General features: G+C 42.2%; 1 protein-coding gene across 2 annotated transcripts; it reads right to left on the minus strand.

Moving 5' to 3' along the window:
• Window positions 1-282: 282 nt before the first annotated feature.
• xylt2 (xylosyltransferase II) lies at window positions 283-17,295 on the minus strand. 2 transcript variants are annotated; one of them, XM_042505619.2, is made up of 11 exons: window positions 17,137-17,295; window positions 10,608-11,151; window positions 9,399-9,574; window positions 7,630-7,832; window positions 6,678-6,758; window positions 6,085-6,301; window positions 5,501-5,677; window positions 4,383-4,639; window positions 4,092-4,287; window positions 3,403-3,736; window positions 283-2,417 (listed from the first exon to the last, which is right to left on the minus strand). In XM_042505619.2, the coding sequence occupies exons 1-11, from the start codon at window positions 17,266-17,268 to the stop codon at window positions 2,098-2,100; spliced, it is 2,637 nt and encodes an 878-aa protein (XP_042361553.2). In that variant the 5' UTR covers window positions 17,269-17,295; the 3' UTR covers window positions 283-2,097. The 2 variants fall into 2 exon arrangements, with proteins under 2 accessions (XP_042361553.2, XP_042361552.2); XM_042505618.2 differs by having other exon boundaries at window positions 283-2,420; window positions 17,137-17,294.
• Window positions 17,296-18,404: the final 1,109 nt, after the last annotated feature.

Consider the following 18,404-nt stretch of genomic DNA (forward strand, 5'->3'; position numbering starts at 1 on the left):
ACACTATTACATTAAAGATGAGCTACATGGTGAGAGAAAACAGCAGCACAAAAACCTTATAGGGTTTTGTTTTTTTAATTTTATTGAGTCATCAGTCAGGATGCCTGTCCTATGAGCTTTCCCAGAGGCAAACAGTGACGGGCTGAAGTTGCCCACTCAGAGCTCAGATGACTCACCCTGCGAACTGCTGCTGGTTATTACAGCGACACGGACCTCGAGAGACCTCAACCCTCCCAAAAACAGGTCTGCTTTAAACGACACTGAGCAGGCGGGACTTTCAAATACGATATTAGACAGCAGTTTTTAATAGTTTAACAGAGCACTGGAGATGAACAAACATACACACTTCCTCTCAAACAGTATAGAAAAATAACATCTGTTCAGCTGATTACGCTTCGCTCGCTTACATCAATAAAACTGGGGCTTCACTGAAGCAACTGTACTGTGCAAGGTAAACAAGGTCACTTGAAACTCATATGGTGGCCGACTATTATTTAACATTTAAAATCAGGTAAAAATGCAAACTAAGACACAGACGAGGGGGTCACTATCCTCTGAAAAGGCATTCATTGCACATCTCTGGAAGCAATCATCCCGTAGTAAACGATTCATCTTCCCACTAAGTGAAGGCAGCTTAGATTCTTTGATCATGCTAAAAAAAACACAGACATACAGTGTACCGTTGAACTGGTTGGTGGACTTGAAAGAGTTGACTTGTAATGCATGGTGAGAAATGAACCAGCCTGTTAGGCGAACAAGAGCACACCAACACACAGAAATGACAATACTGCATATAAACCGAAACACAGGAGGTAAAAGTCATTCGTCTAACGACGGTTGCAATTTAAGTCTTAAATTTAAGAGAAAAGTTTGGAGGATTTTGGAAATTATTTGCTGTCTCATTCTCATTTACCTCTGGAAAAGAAAGCAAACAAAACAATTGAAGTGAAATCCAAATTTTCTTCACCTTGCTAAGTTGGCCTTAGCTCAAAAGATTTCTGGAGACAAAAAAAACACTAAATTGTCGCAGAGGATTTCACCTTTACAGTTAATTCTTGAGCTTAAAAACCATCCCAGCTTAAGGGCCAATTAGTCGCTTGTTCTAAAGTTTTAAAATATCAGTGGTCTTTCTTGTTTGTTGCTATAAAGCTGTAGCTTGTTTTATCATTTATTTTAAGGGAATTTTGAACGTACCCTTGCTATCTGTGTCTAGGCACTTCCTTTGACCAGAAAAACAACTTTGAGGCTTGGAAACAATGGACATTAAAGACAACTAAACACTTTCGGTTCGGGAAACAGACAAAACAAATACAGTAAAAAAATAAAAAATAATGCTCAAAAATGATGTCACAGTAAAGAGAACTAAAAAAACACTCTCTCTATACTCTCTTTCCTTGTCTTTTCCTAACACAGGTAACAGAATATTTAGTGATGTGTCTGTGCAGGGGAGTGACGGCGCAGGCGTTTGCTTTTGAGTCTACTGCAAAATGAAACTGATGTGACCTCATCCGTGACTCTAACTTCTGCTCCTTTCACTGTAACCAGTGACCTCTGTGTAACATCGTCTTACAGTAAAGTGCACTTCATCTGTCTGCTCCTTATGCTTACATAATAATGCTTCAAAATAAGCACAATAATATGATTCAGAGGCTCCACTCTCCCTTGAAATGAAGAGGAGCCTGTTGTTGAGTTTTGACAACTGCTCTCTGATTCTTTCAAAGCAGAGGAAAACTGTGCGCCCACACAGAGTTCAAACATGCGCTGAGGGGTTTTTTGACTGAAAACCTGTGTGCCAGCAAAATAACATTATACATCTGGCGTCCGTGTAACCATTCAGCAAACGATGACACGAGCCTTTGCGCTCGCAAACTTCTATGTGCAAATTTCCTGCAGTCACGTCCTCCTCTTTTGAGTACCGCTTCACTGAGAATGTCTCGACTCCTCAGCGCAGGAGGATGTCTCTTTGTTTATGTGCCCTTGAGCTCGGAGACAATATCCGGTTCACACAGGTTCTTTCGGAGCTCTGCAGTCCAGGTCCAGCTCTCCCTCACTCATCCTGTGTATGCATTGAAATCTACAGTCTCTCCTCTCTGGGGGCTACCTGATCCGCCCATCACTTTTGACTGGGGCCAGTTCAGACTTGGGGTCCGGGGACAGAGAGCTCCAGGACGTCTTGGAGCAAAGTCCAATTGCTGGGCAAGAGGAAGTCTGTGTGGCGCAAAGGCCGCCTGTAACCCAGTAGGCCCCTATGCTGCTGTCCACCCACGCTTCCAGGGCCTGACCCACGAGCTGGGCTTTCCGCTGAGCCTCGTGCATGGCGGGCTCCTGCGGAGGCAGCTTCAGCACAGAACTCAGCTGCTGGAAGCTCTGCTCCAGGTACAGATTACCTGGAGGACCTGCGTGGAGCCAGCTGTCCTCTTCTGGGGCGGACATTCATATTTGCAGGCAAAGAGAAAATTGAAAGAGAAAATGAGCATTTGAAATATTCAACAAAACTTTACGAATGAGTTAGAAAACGTTAAACCTTCAACTAGTCAAGTGACTTTGCAAATTTTTTCTTATCATCAACAATCCCATGAAAAGACCAATGTGTACTGCCTGTGAGGGTGCTCCGAATTATTGGACATCAGTCTTTATGGCTAATATTTTGCTTGGTTGGTGCTTTCTGTTAAGGCCAATCTAAAAAGCTGACAAAAACATGCAAGGCAATTTCTCTACATGCCACTAAAATGCAGAGAGAAAGGTAAACACAAGTGAGGGTTATACGCTACGGTTCGTGTGTTTGTGTGTTTGTGTGTGTGTGTGTGTGTGTGTGTGTGTGTACATGCAAGGGAATGGCAACATGAAACTGTTGCAGGGCAAGTAATGACTCAACCTGTTTTAATCATATAACGAGTTTGACTAAAATGACACAATTATTGGTTTTGGGTCAACTAGATGGATTGAAATGTAATAAATATACATAATATATAACCAGAAAACTAAAAAGGCTACAAATAGACCCCGTGCTTCCAGCAATCTGTGATCAGCTCAAAAAATTCTGATCAGAGCACCATTAATTGTCTGTGTATCCAAAGCTTGATATAATTATGCTTCCTATGAAGCTCAATTGTTGTCAAAAAAAGACTAAAAACATCAGTGGGCCACAGCAGCAATAATGACACGTCTCTTTATTACCATAAACGCTGTAGCCTATTTTGAGTCAATCCCACGTGCAACTTCCTGCTGCCAGAAATACTCAATAATGCACCATATTTGAAACTATATACTGGTATCCCACAACTGGGCAGAGTGCCACAGACTGACAAGGGATGCTGGCAAGTGGTGTATTTCATGGGAATTGTTTACAATAAGAAAAATATGGAACATCAGCAGCTGAAACACTCTGAATCCAAGTCTTACCTTTGCGTAGCGGCTCCTTATCTTTGAAGGTCAAGGGCATGACAAGGAAGCGAACTTCCGCCACGCGCTCCCATTGTTTTAACACCCGTACCGTCCAGGTGCCAGGCCGCAGGGGGCGTTGCAATGGGGGTTTGTACTGGGTGTACTCTGCATCCACGTCCACTGTAATGTCATAAGATGCTACGACCACCAGAGCTGGATCGATCCACACAATAGTGGCTGTGAGGTTGGGGCCACGTGCCCACTTCTGGACTGCAAGTGGTTCATTCAAAGGACCGATGACGCCACCGAAGTTACGGAAGATTCTTTCTTTAGGATCCCACTCTGTGCCGATCTGCCGGGGAGAAAGACAAAAGGAATCACAGTCTGTAGAGTCCTAAAATAACAACACTGCAAAACAACGTGTCTTATGTGTTCAACTTTCGGATTTTATTTAAGGACAAAGAGAGTGAATGTGTTAGCACTTTCAGCTTCAGCCTTCCTTCCAATATTAACAAATTTTTAAACTAATTAAACATCAAAGTCCAGTTTGGCCAGGTGATCAAGCCCTGATAAAACCACCCCATTTTTTTCATATCAGGAAGAAAATCTTCCAGGAAAGCAGTTTTCCTAAAGTACCTAGATATTAAAAGTTTGCACAGGACAGAATCTTCAATGATAATGAATCCTCATCATCCTCATCTTCTTACCTCCAAATTCTTGAGCCTTTCAAACTCCTTGAGGTTTGTCTCAAGGACAAGCGATGCTTGAGGCACTGCCCACATCTCTAGTGTCTCCCTGACCTTCGAACCCACAGCCTGGACTTCCTGACGCACCAGATATCCTTGGAAACGGTCGTCATAAAAGTACACGTGCACTGATAGAGGGTAGCCCACTGGCTCAAACCTAGACATACAAAATTATTATATTCAGTAAAGACATAAACCTGTAATCTTTTAGAGATCCCCAAAAACTGAAAAAAGTGAACAGTTTCTACGGACCTGCAGGTCTCCATGTTGCTCTGAGTAGTCACCAGATTCTTTAGGCCCAGGCGAAAGAAAGCATTGTAAGCAGTGAGCGCCGTGTCACTGAGTGAGCCCACGCCGTCCAGCTGCTCAAACAAGCTCTCCCAGTACGCCTTGATGGCAACAGTGCCCGGAGCGTACTGGCCATACAGGTGAGTGTCCAGGATGTCTATGGCCTCCTGGTTCACTGTTGACTCAAACTTGCGGGCAAAGAATGTCGGACGGGTCAATTGCTGTGGATTAGAGAAAAAAAAAAGAAATAAGCCTTTGAGACACTGAACCAACCTGGTAGTAATAAAACATCAGAGCATGGTTACAGATATCCAGTTATTACGTGTTTTTGACAAGGAAGAAATGTTGAAGTCCGACATATTTCAATCTCTCTATTCATAACGTGTGGTGAAAATAATTCCCTCTGAGAATACACTGACCTAACAACATGTGAGCATCTGATAACGGTGTTCTATCATGTAAAATCAGATGCTCTCTGTCTTTAAAACAATCATGCATTTCTATTCTGTTATATAAACTAACCATACAGCTCTCAGCTTCACGCTTGAGATCAGACTGAAAACATAACGATTGTGGCGCTTTCAAGGCGAGCGACAGGAATAAATGGAAATGGCTCATACAACAAAAGTTCAGGAAGTTCCAACAGAAAACAAAGCTGGTTGTTGCTGGTGTTCCTTTCAATTTCAGTTAGGACATGAAAATTCTTTATGTTTATATGTTTCCCAAACAAATGTGGGAGAGTGTAATATTTCTTTATTTTAAAATAGCACTATTATATGCAAGTTTATTGACAGCACTTATTTTAAGTGGCCATTTTAAGTGATTTTTAATTAATTAAAATAAAGTTAGGAATATTAAACAGTATTTCTGCAAATAGAGGCCCAGAATTCTCAACACTGGTCTTGGAGCTCAGTAAACACAGGACATTAAAACCTTCCAGGAAATGTAAACCGGCAACATTTTTTTTTTAACTGGAAAAAAGGAAACGGAAACCGTGATTGAAAGACTTGGAAACTACAAGCTAGGTAAAAAAATACAACAAGGAAATGGATGAGTTGTTGCTCTGCAGCTGTCCTATTCACCTGGATCCGGATGAGGTCTTGTGGTTTGAAATCATTGGGAGAGCAGCCACACCAGTCCACAATGTGCTTGTACTGGCATTTACATCCCAGCTTACGGTTCCAGTTGGTGACACGCAGGTTGTTGTCCACAAGAGTGTCACACATGTGACTGTTCCCGAGCACCGTGTGGAAGAAGGACTATAAAGAAGCAGGAGTAAATATATCATTTACTGTGATGAGCAGTAAAACAAAGACCATGTTGTGTTAATGTGAGGTTACTGTAAATGGTCAAAGACAAGTATAAACAGTTTATATCCACTGACTCTAAATTGCAAAAGGTCACGCCTCTGTAGCCTCAAACAACAGGGGACAAACCACGGCACCTCCTCTGAGACATTAAACCCCACAGTCAGATAAACTCAAGTGAACCCTTCTCTCGTCTGGCACCTCTGCTGCACGCTGCGCCTGAAAGCTTAAAGTATTACATTATCTCCGCTGCTTGGCTCCTCTGACTTGGCAGGGGAGGACGAGCCGGAGACAGACTTGTATATCAAACTGTCTGTCTCAACTACGGGAGATAAACAGGCCACCTAAGGCTGACTTACCTCAGCGGGGAGCAGGGCGTACGAATAGAACTGCTTCAGCCCAGACACCAGGTCATCCTGGGAGTTGATGACGTACTCCACGAAGCGGTGGGTGAGCGCAAACCAATCAGAGCCACCTGAGACCTCCAGGCCTTCTGGGATGCTGCGTTCTCCGAGACGCCACATGTGGTTGTCACACTCGTGGAAAAGACGGTCAAGGCCTTGCTTCTTGATAAACCTTCAGCACAGAACACGATTTAAATTGATGTGCTGGAGAGACAGTGCAGTGCTTTCTGCAGCATTCATCAAAGTAAATGATCTAACAAACAGTTTCTGTCTGAGTTGCCACGCTGTGTTAAATAATGGCACAAGAATCACTTCATCATGTTGCTTTCTGCCTCTCGTGTGATATCAACAACAAGTTAGAATGGTTTGCTAATTGGTCCCATTGGCTGCTGACGACTTGCTGGAATATCTCTACAGAATCGACATGCATCATTACATCTAAACTATCCCTTTCATTTATTGGAGTGTGCTGTCAGATTAAATTAACGCAAAAATGCCAAACAAATGTGTGTGGTAGCTGGTCTGTATTTTACAGCTGGCAAACTCACCGGGCGTTTTCTCTCCCGTGGGACTTGAGGAAGTTCTTGTCTCTTTGCTGTGACAGAAACGCAACCAGTTCATCATTGGTCCTGCAGGAGGGCATTAAGGTGAGAATTGAGAGAAAGAGGGGTTAGGTCAGGACAGAAAAAAAGATTTCTGGAAGTTTCTTTGGAAAACACAATGCTTGCTTGAGTGGTGCTGGCTGACAATATCCATGAGTGAAATAAAGCAAAAATTGATCAGCAAGAAAGAATTAACTGCCAGCTCTGTGATTCAGTGACCAATACAATCAATTTAATGCTCTTTTTCATCTGGCAAATGTTACAGCTGCTACTTATTTTGCAAGAAAAGTCACAATCACTGATGAAGGCATAAAAATTGAAAGCCTAGTAGGAACTCTTTCTGCAGAACTACACCCAACAACCACATTACTGTGCAGAAGGATGTGTGCATCTACTGCTAAATCACCTAGCACCACTGTGCTAGGTGATGTTACAGCTCACCCGAGGAGAACGCCATGAAAGTTTACATCTCACGTTACCAAGAGCACAAGTCTTTTTTTCATGAGTAGATGCACAAATTTTCAAATATATTTTTGAGCATCACAAGCCTAATGCCATCTAGCTCCATCATATTGGAGAGAAGGCAGACATCTCTACAGCTGATATCTCCAACATGCAGCAACTCACATCAAAACAATCATGAGTAATACATAAAAAGCACTACAGGTGCAAATATGTATTTCTGAGGTGAACTGTCACTTTAAACCAGCAATGAAAACATCAAATAAGAAATAATCAAAGCACTGGTGAAGATGTAAAGACAAGCTTTGATGCAGTATTTGCACTGGACATGCTGCATTTAACAGTGTAAGTACAGAGCTACACAGGGATATCTGGTATTTGAGAATTTTGCTGTGGACTGAGGAAGTTACATAAGAACATTACTCAGCTGACTGACCTGGTGGGAAAATCTGTAGCGCTGAGGTTGATGAAAAAATCCCACTTCCAGTCCAGCATGGAGAGCAGGTCCTGCATGCTGCGTAGGTAGGCCTTCAGAAGGCTTGCACCACCCCAGATGGTAACCATCCGCCACGGCGTGGCCCTTATGTTTGGGTACTGCTGGGCTATCTGCAGGACCTCCCGATGCATGTAGCCAGACCGCTGGAGAATTTCAAAGCAAGAAGGTCAAACAGCTAATTGAGTGAAAACTGAGTTTCCGCATCACAAACGTAATCTATCTCCCACAGATCTGCAGCTGCCACTGTGCCAAGACAACCACACAGATCTGGCTCGTGTTGAAAGAGAATCTGATCGGAGCAGAACAACGGCCACATGGTGCTTTGTTTTGTGGGTCACTGTGATGATAGGAAGAGGAAATTAAAATGAGCTATTTTTGTCTTGTGGCACATTTAATTCTCAAAGTGGCAACAGGCGACAGCCACACAGAACTAAGATGAAGTGAGCTAACAAAAAAAATGTGGATTAAACTTCAGGAGGGAATAAAGGATGAGACGGAAGAAGTCAAAGAGCCACCCTGCTGTCAAGCTTTATGCAGCGGAGACATAAAAAGTGGTGAAAGATATAGCTGTGAGTGAGCACGTGTGACCGTTTGTCTGAAGACAGCAGGAAGCCGAAATCTGTAGGTTCAAAAGACCTTTTTTTATTTCCCCTTGGAGCTAAATTAGATTAATTACCAACTAATTAACAAGCAGCCTGTTTCCAAATAAACACGGCTAATAAAGGTCCTGAAGCGATAAATGGGCAGTTTAACAGAAAAAGACACTTTAAATTAATTGTTTGGGGACACAAAGTCCAATTGTGTTTAGTGAAGCACAAACAATGGGCTACTGACTCTGTCCTGTGCCAAATAAAGAGTGGACACGTCTTTAAATTTAGCCAGAATTTCTCTGATATTGCAAGAGTCTGAGGGCATACTCGTTGTGTTAATACAGGAGACAACAGCAACAGAAATGACAGCCTTTAACTCACAGTGCTCACAGCGCAGAGTGCAGAGGATCTGGCAGACTGACTCCAGGACAACCTGACCTGTTTTACAGCCTCATCTCTCAAACAGGCTTTCTGCTCAGAGATAAATTAGTCTAGGCTGGCAACGTGTCTAAGATGGTGTCTGTGCTGTGTCTGTCCCACTGACTACTTATTCATCACTGCCTCCGGTGAGTCTCCCTAGAGTCCCTTGGCAGCAGAACAGAGCGGCTCCCCGGGACTCGGCAACCTTTCCGGCTGCACAGGTGCACCGACGACAGCCACCTGTTTCTCTGAGCGGAACACACCTGAGGTCCCTCCCTCGGTATCACCAGTGAGCTCTACATTTGTCTTTTGCCTTCCAGCTGCACATGATAGCAGACTTTTCCTCCGCTAAATCCAGACCCTAAGAATAACCACACTTTACTCAATCCAGGCTAATCTCCTTTACCACACTGTGAGACCCACGGGATATATTTAACCTTCATAATGCACGAAGACCTAACCGGTAAACGCATTTGTGAGCTCAGTGAAGCCAATGCCAAGCGGGGTTCTGCCAAGTACTTTCTCCAATGCTCAGCTTAAACATAAATAAACAGTAGTGTAGGCTACTATCTCTTATTTGGATATTTCTATCATGCAGAGATGTGCTTTCTGTGTGCAAGCAAGGACAACTGTGATGCTGTGTACATCAAACAAGAGTGTTTGTTTTTCAAGGCACTGTGATCTCCTTTTAGAGCTTACCTTGTCCACATGGATGTAGTAGTAGTGGTCTTGGTGATAGATGGCTTTGATGAGGCGCTTGAGCTGCCGTACAGCACGGCCGTGGACCATCAGAACAAAAGCAACTCTGACGGGGTTCTCCACTTTGGACAGGATGTTGTCCAGCTCGCCAACAGCCTGAGCTTGATTTGATATACCTGGTCAAAGATGAAAGAAAATATAGGACTGACTCAGTAAGAGTTTCAAGAATAATATATCATAGACTGGGTGTTGCGACAGAGACAAAGGGAACTGTTCAACAGATAAATATTGATTTTAGAATGTTACATGATAGGCTAATGTGTGAAATGTATAGGATTGTTTTGTCCTTTTTGTTTGTCCTCAAACAAAGCATCCCACACACAGTAACACTACCAACTGTGGTAACTAGAACGCACCAAAAAACAGTGTTATAATGCAGTCATGTACTACAGCTATACAAGTATTTAAAACCAGAGAGATGTGGATTGATGGGCTATGGGTTATTGCCTATGATATAACCCCACCACAAGTTTCAAGGGATATTCAAGAAAATTTGGTCATAAGTAGGTTTGGGTACTGACCCTGCTTTGTCTGTACTAAAATAAGTGCTAAATGTCAGAACCTGTGAGTGCATCTTGGTAAGAACACTGGGTTCAGACAGCAGGCGGAAGTCAAGGTTCCTGCACATTTTAATAAAAGTTTAAGTTTATAACAAAATTAAAGTGTACATTGGTGCTTCAAATAACACTTATATGGCCTTGGCTGCCTGTCTTAATTGTGCCATCTCAAAAATGCAGTACTATTTAAAAGTAGTAGTTGGGCAAAGGTATGGAAACATGTTGAATCACGCCTTCACATCATTTTTCTTGCCCAACATGCTGGCATTATTCAAACACATCAGATTCTGTTCACACATAATCTCAGTTATTGGCATACATTCAGGGAGAGATGTAATATAGGGAAAATATAAAGAAAAATAGGTGATGGTAAACAAAAGATCACATATTAGAGCTACGTTATAGCTAGCCTCCAGAAAATACATTTCTTACAATGTCACATTACATGGAAAGTAAACTATGGAAGGAACACTGTAACAATTAATCTAACAAAATCTATACACAAGAAAAATTCAAAATCAGACAAATAAATGAGCAATCGCATTGAGCTATAGCTTTAATGTCATCACACTGTCTGTGCTCATGTTCTCACCGAGCTGGGGGCAGAACTGAGGAAGTGCGTCTGGCATGAGCTTCCCGGCCTGATGCTGACACACGATGTTGGCGATCTCCTGTCGGCACTGCTGTGAACCAGCGCGATGAAGGGCAGACAGCGCGTCCTTGCCTATGATGTCACATTTAGGCACAAAGTCACTGCTGGGGGCTTGGTGCGCCCCGTCCACGCTGCCTGGCTCCCCCAGTATGGCGGCAGCGGGTAACTTGGCTGCCCCATCAGTGCCACCGCGGGTCTCGCTGAAGTTACGACTGCTGGACGGATCATGTAGGACCACACCTTCCAAACCAACTCCTGTCATCCCCCGCTCCTGCGGAGACCTCAGCCTGCTGCTGGGCTTTTCTCCTTTGTGGCCGGTCCCTCTCCTCAGCGCACTGGCTGCTGTTCCTCCTGTCCTCTCCGACCTGCCGCTCCATCTGCCCCTGTTCCTCCCAGACAAAGAGTTTTGTTTCTCCCAAAGTGCGGTGTCTCTTTTAGGGTCCTGGCTGTTGTGGTCAGGCAGCTTAGATCGTCGTGTTTTTCTCTGAGAGAGGAGAGAAGAAGAAAACAGTACACACAGAGAGAGAGAGAGAGAGAGACAAAGAATAAAAATACATTTTAAATCCAGATTTATTGCAATGAGAACATCTTGGACAAAGACTACTGGGAGGAGACGTTGAATCACAATCCAGGAATGACATAAGGTAAACTAAGACCACCACTAAGACAACAGCTGAAAGAGCCCCAGAGGGAAGGATGTGTTTACTTGGTTTTGTTGTTTCCTTTTTTTCTCTCCATTTCTCTGATCTGGGTTATTTTTAGCTGAGCCTCAGCCTTTTTGTGGAGCTAATCTGCAAAAAGCACAGCTCCGGATAGCCACACAACCTCAAAAACACATAATGAATCCAGAGATTCACTGGAGAGACCTCAACCAACCCCTGTCTGCACCCTCTGGCCAAAAATGCAGGAAGAATGCATACAAATGTGTGTGTGTGTGTGTGTGTGTGTGTGTGTGTGTGTGTCACACACATACATACATGAAACTGAGCATGACACCTCAGACATTATGCGGAGAATCCTTAAGAGCTGCTACTGTGTGTTAGAGCTGAAACGAATGATCAGTGAAATGTCAACTTTTGAATTAATCACCAACTAATTTGATAATTGATTTAATTTTAATAAAAAAAAGTCATATTATCGGATTACAGCTTCTTAAATGAGTATTTTCTCTTTTCTTTGCTCCTCTGTGACAGTAAACTGAAAATCTTTCAGTTGTGAATAAAACAAGACATTTGTGGACATCATCTTAGGCTTTGGGAAACTCTGACATTTTCTGACATTTTATAGACCAAACTAATTGATTAATTGAGAAAGTAATCCGCAGATTAATCGACAATGAAGAAATCTGTTTGTTGCAGCCCTAGTGTGTGTACAGCACTCTGCTCTCAAAAAAATCTGTAATACCTTATATATCGGCATATCGGATATCACCAAAATATCCAATATCGTGCCTCCCTAAAAGACAGCTATATTATGCATATGTGCTCTCTCCCTGACATTAGCCCGCGCTTTGACCCAGCTTTGTATTATTATTCTTCCTTAATATGATTAACAAATCTGCAGCATCAAAGCATTTCATCATGACATCTCGATCTGTGTATTTGCATCTCAAAATCATCCTCTGAGACTTTATAACTTTATAGACTCCCTTAAATGCCAAGACATGATCCTCTTACAGTATATCTGCTTTGCTTTGAAGTAATAAAGTTGTTCAAGTGTCCCAAAACTGCAATCTTTGGCTGTAACATCCTTAGAGGAGCCATTAAAACCAGAAAGCATTTGTCATCTAGTTGTGGTTCAGTAAAATCTATAAGGAAAGGATCAGCTCTAAGGGATGTGTTGAGCTGTGTGTTTCCCCATTGGAAGATTGTAGTTTATCTAAATAAAAGCTAGAAGGTTTGTCCTTTGCAAACAAAAACATACACAAAGGTGTTGAGGTAGTGTAATGGTGTTGAAGTCCAGTTTTGGATGCACCACAACCATCATAAATCAGGGTTTCTTCCTTCAGTTTAAATGTTCAAAACAAGAATATAGAGAGAGTCAGTCTTACTGGGGCACAAATCACACCTCCAAAAATGGAAAGCAGGCTTTGAAAAAAACAGGACTTAAGCCATTTTTTAATCTTCTAGCCAAACAGCATCACAGCTTTGGCACACTAGATTACTGGATCATACAAAAAGCCCTTCAAAATGTGCACTTGGAGGAGAGGAAGAAGAACAGTGAGTGGGCTGCGAGCTTTCTGCCTCTGTCAGACGATACGGCAGAACGCGGCCTCACGCCGCTGGCACGCCGACAGCCCAGAGACGGTGGGAACAAGGGAGGGATTGGTGATGCGTGGTTGGACAAGGAGCCAGATAATACAGTGCCAATAAACCAGCTGCCAACCAACACAGCGCAGTCTGCCGCTGATTGCCAACTGCACTCTCAAACCCGTTACAGTAAGAGGCATTGTGAAGCCCAGTTACATACCAGTCATCGCAGTGAAAGCCTCCTTCAGTGAGCTTACATGCACTTGAGTGACCTGGTTATTGTCAGCTTTTCTACACAAACCTCATGTCCTAAAAGTCACCTTAACAACAAACCTAGGTTCCTTTAATTGGGTTAAAGGATTAAGAGACACACAGTTGGATTTTTGCTAACGAAACACAATAATCAGGAAAAAACTTTTCTTCACAACATTCAAGTTCTGGAGAATGATTCAGACTTTTTCCAACAGTGATGGTATATTTTCTTTCTGTCTTGGCTAATAGCTGCTAAATTCAGAGAACCATAAATTTTCATGGACAAAATTTCAAAACTTTTACATGACTTTTCTCATACGCAAAAAAGAAATTTATTGCTCCACTTGCTCAGCGTTTTTTGAACATATAAGATTCAAACTCTATTCAAACTTAATTTCAGCATCCCACATGATGTGTTCAAGGACCACTGGAATTTTTTAAAAATCCAATGATAATTTCTGTTTTTACAGTTTGTGACTGTGATAAATGGTGTCATTTTTTGCTGCCCATGTTCTTAAAAAAATGCCCTTTTTTTCAAATACAAGAAAACAAAATTGCTGGAAATTTTTAAAGAAAACATGCCATCCAAACCCTAGGTTGTCTTTAAAAATACATTTTAAGAAAAAAAGAAGAAATCACCACAATGCTTTTACATTTTCGATAAAAACTGCCCAATTTTTCTTTGCTTTTTTAAATCGCCTAAAATATTGAAAGAAAAAAAAAGTCCAAAAAATGCAAATAAATAAACAGCCACTTCAAGTTCTTTGGACCTCCCCTAAAACCAAAAAAAATTATTAAAAAATTATTTGACATGCCGGGTGGGCAAAAATTAAGGGAGAGATGGAACACGAGAAGAAAAAGAAGAAACTCTGGTGATGAACAAATAAACAAACAAACAAAAAGTCACACATCAACACATATTAAAGCTACAATACGTCATCAGCTACAGAAAATAAATTCACCGTCATGTTATATCAGTGTCATTTAATTTATTATACACAAACAACTTTCAATCATTTCTACAAGTTCCATGACTTTTCAAGGTCTGGAAAATGTGATGTGAAATTCCAGGTTTCCCATGACTGTGGAAACCCTGTACATGAATAAAAACACCACTGTAAGCATCTTCTATGTCTGATAAAGACACTGCTTACTTTTTTTGGCTGCAAGAGTAAATGTTCTCACACATAAGACCAGCATGCAGCAGGGGCTAATGTTTCAATTTTCCTTATCACTCGTTTTCACAGTTTTAATTAACGCCATCATGTCAAAAATGTATTGATTCAAAGACAAGCCGGGCAGCCTCTTTACTTTCCAATTAAAGTCGAGTGAAACCATATCAGCGTCTCCATCTGCTGAAGCGGGGAGGCAGCAGCGAGCGCTCAGCTCTGTAGGACAGGATAGGCAAGCGGAGGGTGACACAAGGATGACAGTCTTCTTCGTCTTCTGCCCCCCCGTACAAGGGCTTTAAATATAAACGCACGTGGCTGTGTTCACACATGCACATCGAGCCGCTGATTAGAGCAGATGCGAGTTAACGCAGAGACCACGGAGCATGGAGGTATCCAGCCACTCTTACTCGTGTTGCCCGCATTGGCGAGCCTGCTTGACTGAACGTGCACTGCTCAGCGGTAAAGTGATGATTAATATGCATTCTTGAGCCTGAAATGTGATTCTGAATCTGTGAGAGTGCAAACACGGAGACGCCGTGCGCTGACATTTGCGTAGATGTCTGCCAACATAGCTGCATGTCAGACTGACATGTGAACGGAGCAGCAGTGTCACGTTACTGAAGCCAAAGTTCACGAGGAATGAATGAGCCTTGTTTTCAGCGTTAAATCATTAACAAAAAACAATGTGAAAATTGGATTATTGATAAAAAAAAAAAAAAAAGAGCAATCTGCGATGCTTGTTAGTTTGCCCTGAGTCACTGGAGAGTAAATATTGTGTTGAGATTTCAGAGGTGTGCATGTCTGCTCGTTTATAGGTGAACCAAAGCTAAACCAAAGACCCCTACAGACATTTCTGTATCTTTGCTGAAGCATGTTTAAGCCCGAATGCACCTGATGAGGTGGCAGAAACCCAGGGGATTAAAATGCAAACAGTTGAAGGAAGTCAAAAGGATTATTGCGTCTGCAATATGATGAATGACATATCACACTTCCCGTTTTGTCACAGTGTCACACTTAAGTGTATCCAAAGGAAATGGATTACTTCATCTGGGCTGTCGTCACTCATATTACATGAATAAGAAAGCACCAGGAACGTACTGATGATTACCTTCGTGTTTACTGCTTAGCTCAGTTAAGTGAATTGGTCCACATCATTGCCTTGGGGGGACACTAGTCAGTCACAGCAGAATCATGATCTTTATTTTCCCCTCACTGGGTCAAACTTCTTCCCTCCATCACATCTGCTGCCTCCTCACCCTTCAGGCACAGATCTGTAATCTGTCCATATTGGGAGGAATATTATACACAGTTCATGCTTGTCATATCATGATAGGAGACAGCATGGTTCCCAACTCAGGTTTCAGCTTGCATTCCTGTGACTTTATCAGTATCGGTATGCTTCAAAAATGATTCCTGTACACCACTGATGCTCAACTTACAACCAGGGGGCCAATTTTGTTTGGTGTTTTCTAATCCACAATAAAAAATAAAGGTGCATAAGGTGCCGCAGTGCATAAAAGGGAATCAAATAGAGCTTGTTTATTAAAAAAAAGCACCAGTGGAGGATCCCCCACACCCTCTGGCAAAGGTCCTACTGTCTAAAATCTTTGAAACGTCCCAAAATCATCCTAAAATCCTAGAAACGTTTTAGAATCCGAGAAACAACCTAAAATCCCTGAAATGTCCTCAAATCCTTAAAACATCCTAAAATCTTAGAAACGTCCTAACATCTGAGAAACAACCTAAAATCCTAGAAACATCTTTCAATCTAAGAAATGTCCTCAAATCCTAGAAATGTCCCAAAAATCCATAAAACAACATGTATGGGGCTGCTGCGACTGGCCCCTGGCCTCCTGTCATTTTGCAAAAGTGGTCCCCAGGCAAAGGCAGTCTAGTATCCCTGCTGCACAGGTACAGTCCTCCAAGGGTCACATCTGTTAACAAGCTCACTTTACCTCATTTAGACAGAGAACAAGACCAGGCACTGCCTCAGGGTGCAGCGCTCCAGGTGTGCAGGGCAGACACAGAGATAAGCTTCCCACAGTGGACTTGGCTAATGCTGAATGACTTGTTTCAGCAGTGGAGGCAACTCTGTGCTCAACTTTAGCCTTTATCCCTGGGATATGCTCCCTCTGTGGAGTGATTCACAGCTTAGTGAAGGTCACAGAGACAGAGCAGCCCCTGCAGAGAAAGGCCTCTGGTGGATATAAATACAGAAAAAGTACAACAGATGCTGAATATCCTGGGAGAGCTGATGAAGCGTTTCAGCTCATAATTATGATCTGTTTATGATCAATGAATCATGACGGAGAGCTTTCACATGTTCCCCAAAAGTTGCATCACTTCATAGACCTCCTCTGACTCAGAAATGGGTAGCACTCTGCACAACATCACATTTTCCTAAAACCTCAGTGACTCCAAAAGAAATGCTGAGACAAACGCAAGTGTGAAGACCACTGCTGCTTCTTTAACAAGTTAACAACCGTTTACCGAGTAACGTTACAATCAATACTGTTAATACCACCGTTATGAACATGTATCAAGCTGTGCAGTATTGGTATTACAGCACTACTCCGGTGCCGTGGTCGGTGACAGACAGACAAGACAGGGCTGGTCCGGTTGTTCGGAAATGTTTCGGAGCGCCGATGTTCCCCAACTGCTAACTTAGCTAACATCAGCTAGCCTTACTGTATCATAACACACAGCGAGCTACGCTAAGCGCTAACGGCTAGCTCTACAATTAAATCCCACCGATTCACTGTCGCGTCGGAAACAGCCGGAGATACTGTAGCTCACCTCTGCCTCGCCTTCTTCCAGACTTCTCAGACTCCATACCACAAGTCCTTGGACCAGGAGGATAGTCAACGCGGCGGCAATCGCTAGTTTATATCGTCGGAGCAGCTTCTGTACTCGAGCGCTGGCCACCATTTTTCCGACTCCGGTTGACTCGGGGAGCGCGTGCAAGGGAGCATTCTGAACCGCGCGCGCTCGCGGTGTCGCTCGCCATCCTCAGGTTGGTGCAAAGTTTGTCTCCAAAACTTACAAAAAGCAAATGGATATAGCTTTTTTTTTCTATCGCGCGTTTATGTGTTAAGCCACACTGCAAAAAGAAAAAAAATAATTATGTTATTTTGGTTGATCCTTTTCAATTGTTGTCGAGTAGACAATATATTGTTGTTGGCATTGGTGGATAACGAAGGCAACGTATATCTCTGAGGTCTATATAAGTAACGGTAGTAATACCACAGTGTATAATGTGTAATAACAGTATGTAATAAGACAACCGTAGCTAAAATAATAAGAGAATACCAACAAAAATGACTGTAGGATGTTCAGTTTTATTAAATGTTCGACTTATAGTCAAAATAATTTCACAATACACTTTACTTTTAATGGAAAAGGGGTTTGAGTGAGTAGTTCATGCATTTAGGTAAAATGGGACAAAAATTAAGCTAAAGTGGGACATTTTTTCAGGTGAAACCAGCATCTTTATCGGGCACCAGGTGCAGGTTCATGGCAATTTTAGAATTTCCGTCACTAAAAAATAAGATAATGCAGTGATGCCATGGCAGCGACAGTAGTCCAGAATCAGCCATCATTGTTATACAGATGCGTCTTTATTGTAGAAAACATGGCATTTAGGAAACAGGCAGCCAAAGAACAGGGCAGAAATGTTGGGAAACCTTTTTTAATGATTAACCACAGGTTACACAATGCTTTAATGAAATAATGATCTGATAAAACCAACACGACCATCCCACTTTACCTTAATAGCTGTCCTGCTTTACTTAAACATGTCATCAAAGAGAGGTTGGCATTTTCAATGTGTTTTAAGGTCTAAAGTGACTATATTGATTTACCTGGCAACACATTTTCTTTTTTTGAAAAATAGCAGTGATCTATAGCAAGTTCTAAAATGAACATGGTCTTCAGAGTTTTAAGTGTTTTTGGTAATACAAAGTGTCTAAAATAACCTCACTTCACGCTACATTAAGGTTTGTTATCATATTTGAATATTGGCAGTTTGTCCCCCCCATATATGTATTATAATTACTGGCAAACAT

Source organism: Plectropomus leopardus, chromosome 18, assembly GCF_026936395.1.
Source record: "Plectropomus leopardus strain MGB_pleo_1.0 chromosome 18, ASM2693639v1, whole genome shotgun sequence".
NCBI classification, from domain to species: Eukaryota; Metazoa; Chordata; class Actinopteri; order Perciformes; family Serranidae; genus Plectropomus; species Plectropomus leopardus.

What these genes read in the sequence shown, in the direction of transcription:
- xylt2 (XM_042505618.2), bottom strand. Translation starts at nt 17,268, where the DNA reads ATGGTGGCCAGCGCTCGAGTACAGAAGCTGCTCCGACGATATAAACTA. An exon ending in TCAGTTCTGCCCCCAGCTCG is followed by an intron (nt 9,575 to 10,607) that starts GTGAGAACATGA and finishes ATCTTTGACCAG; the next exon opens with GTATATCAAATCAAGCTCAG. An exon ending in TAAGGAGCCGCTACGCAAAG is followed by an intron (nt 2,421 to 3,402) that starts GTAAGACTTGGA and finishes TGTCCGCCCCAG; the next exon opens with AAGAGGACAGCTGGCTCCAC.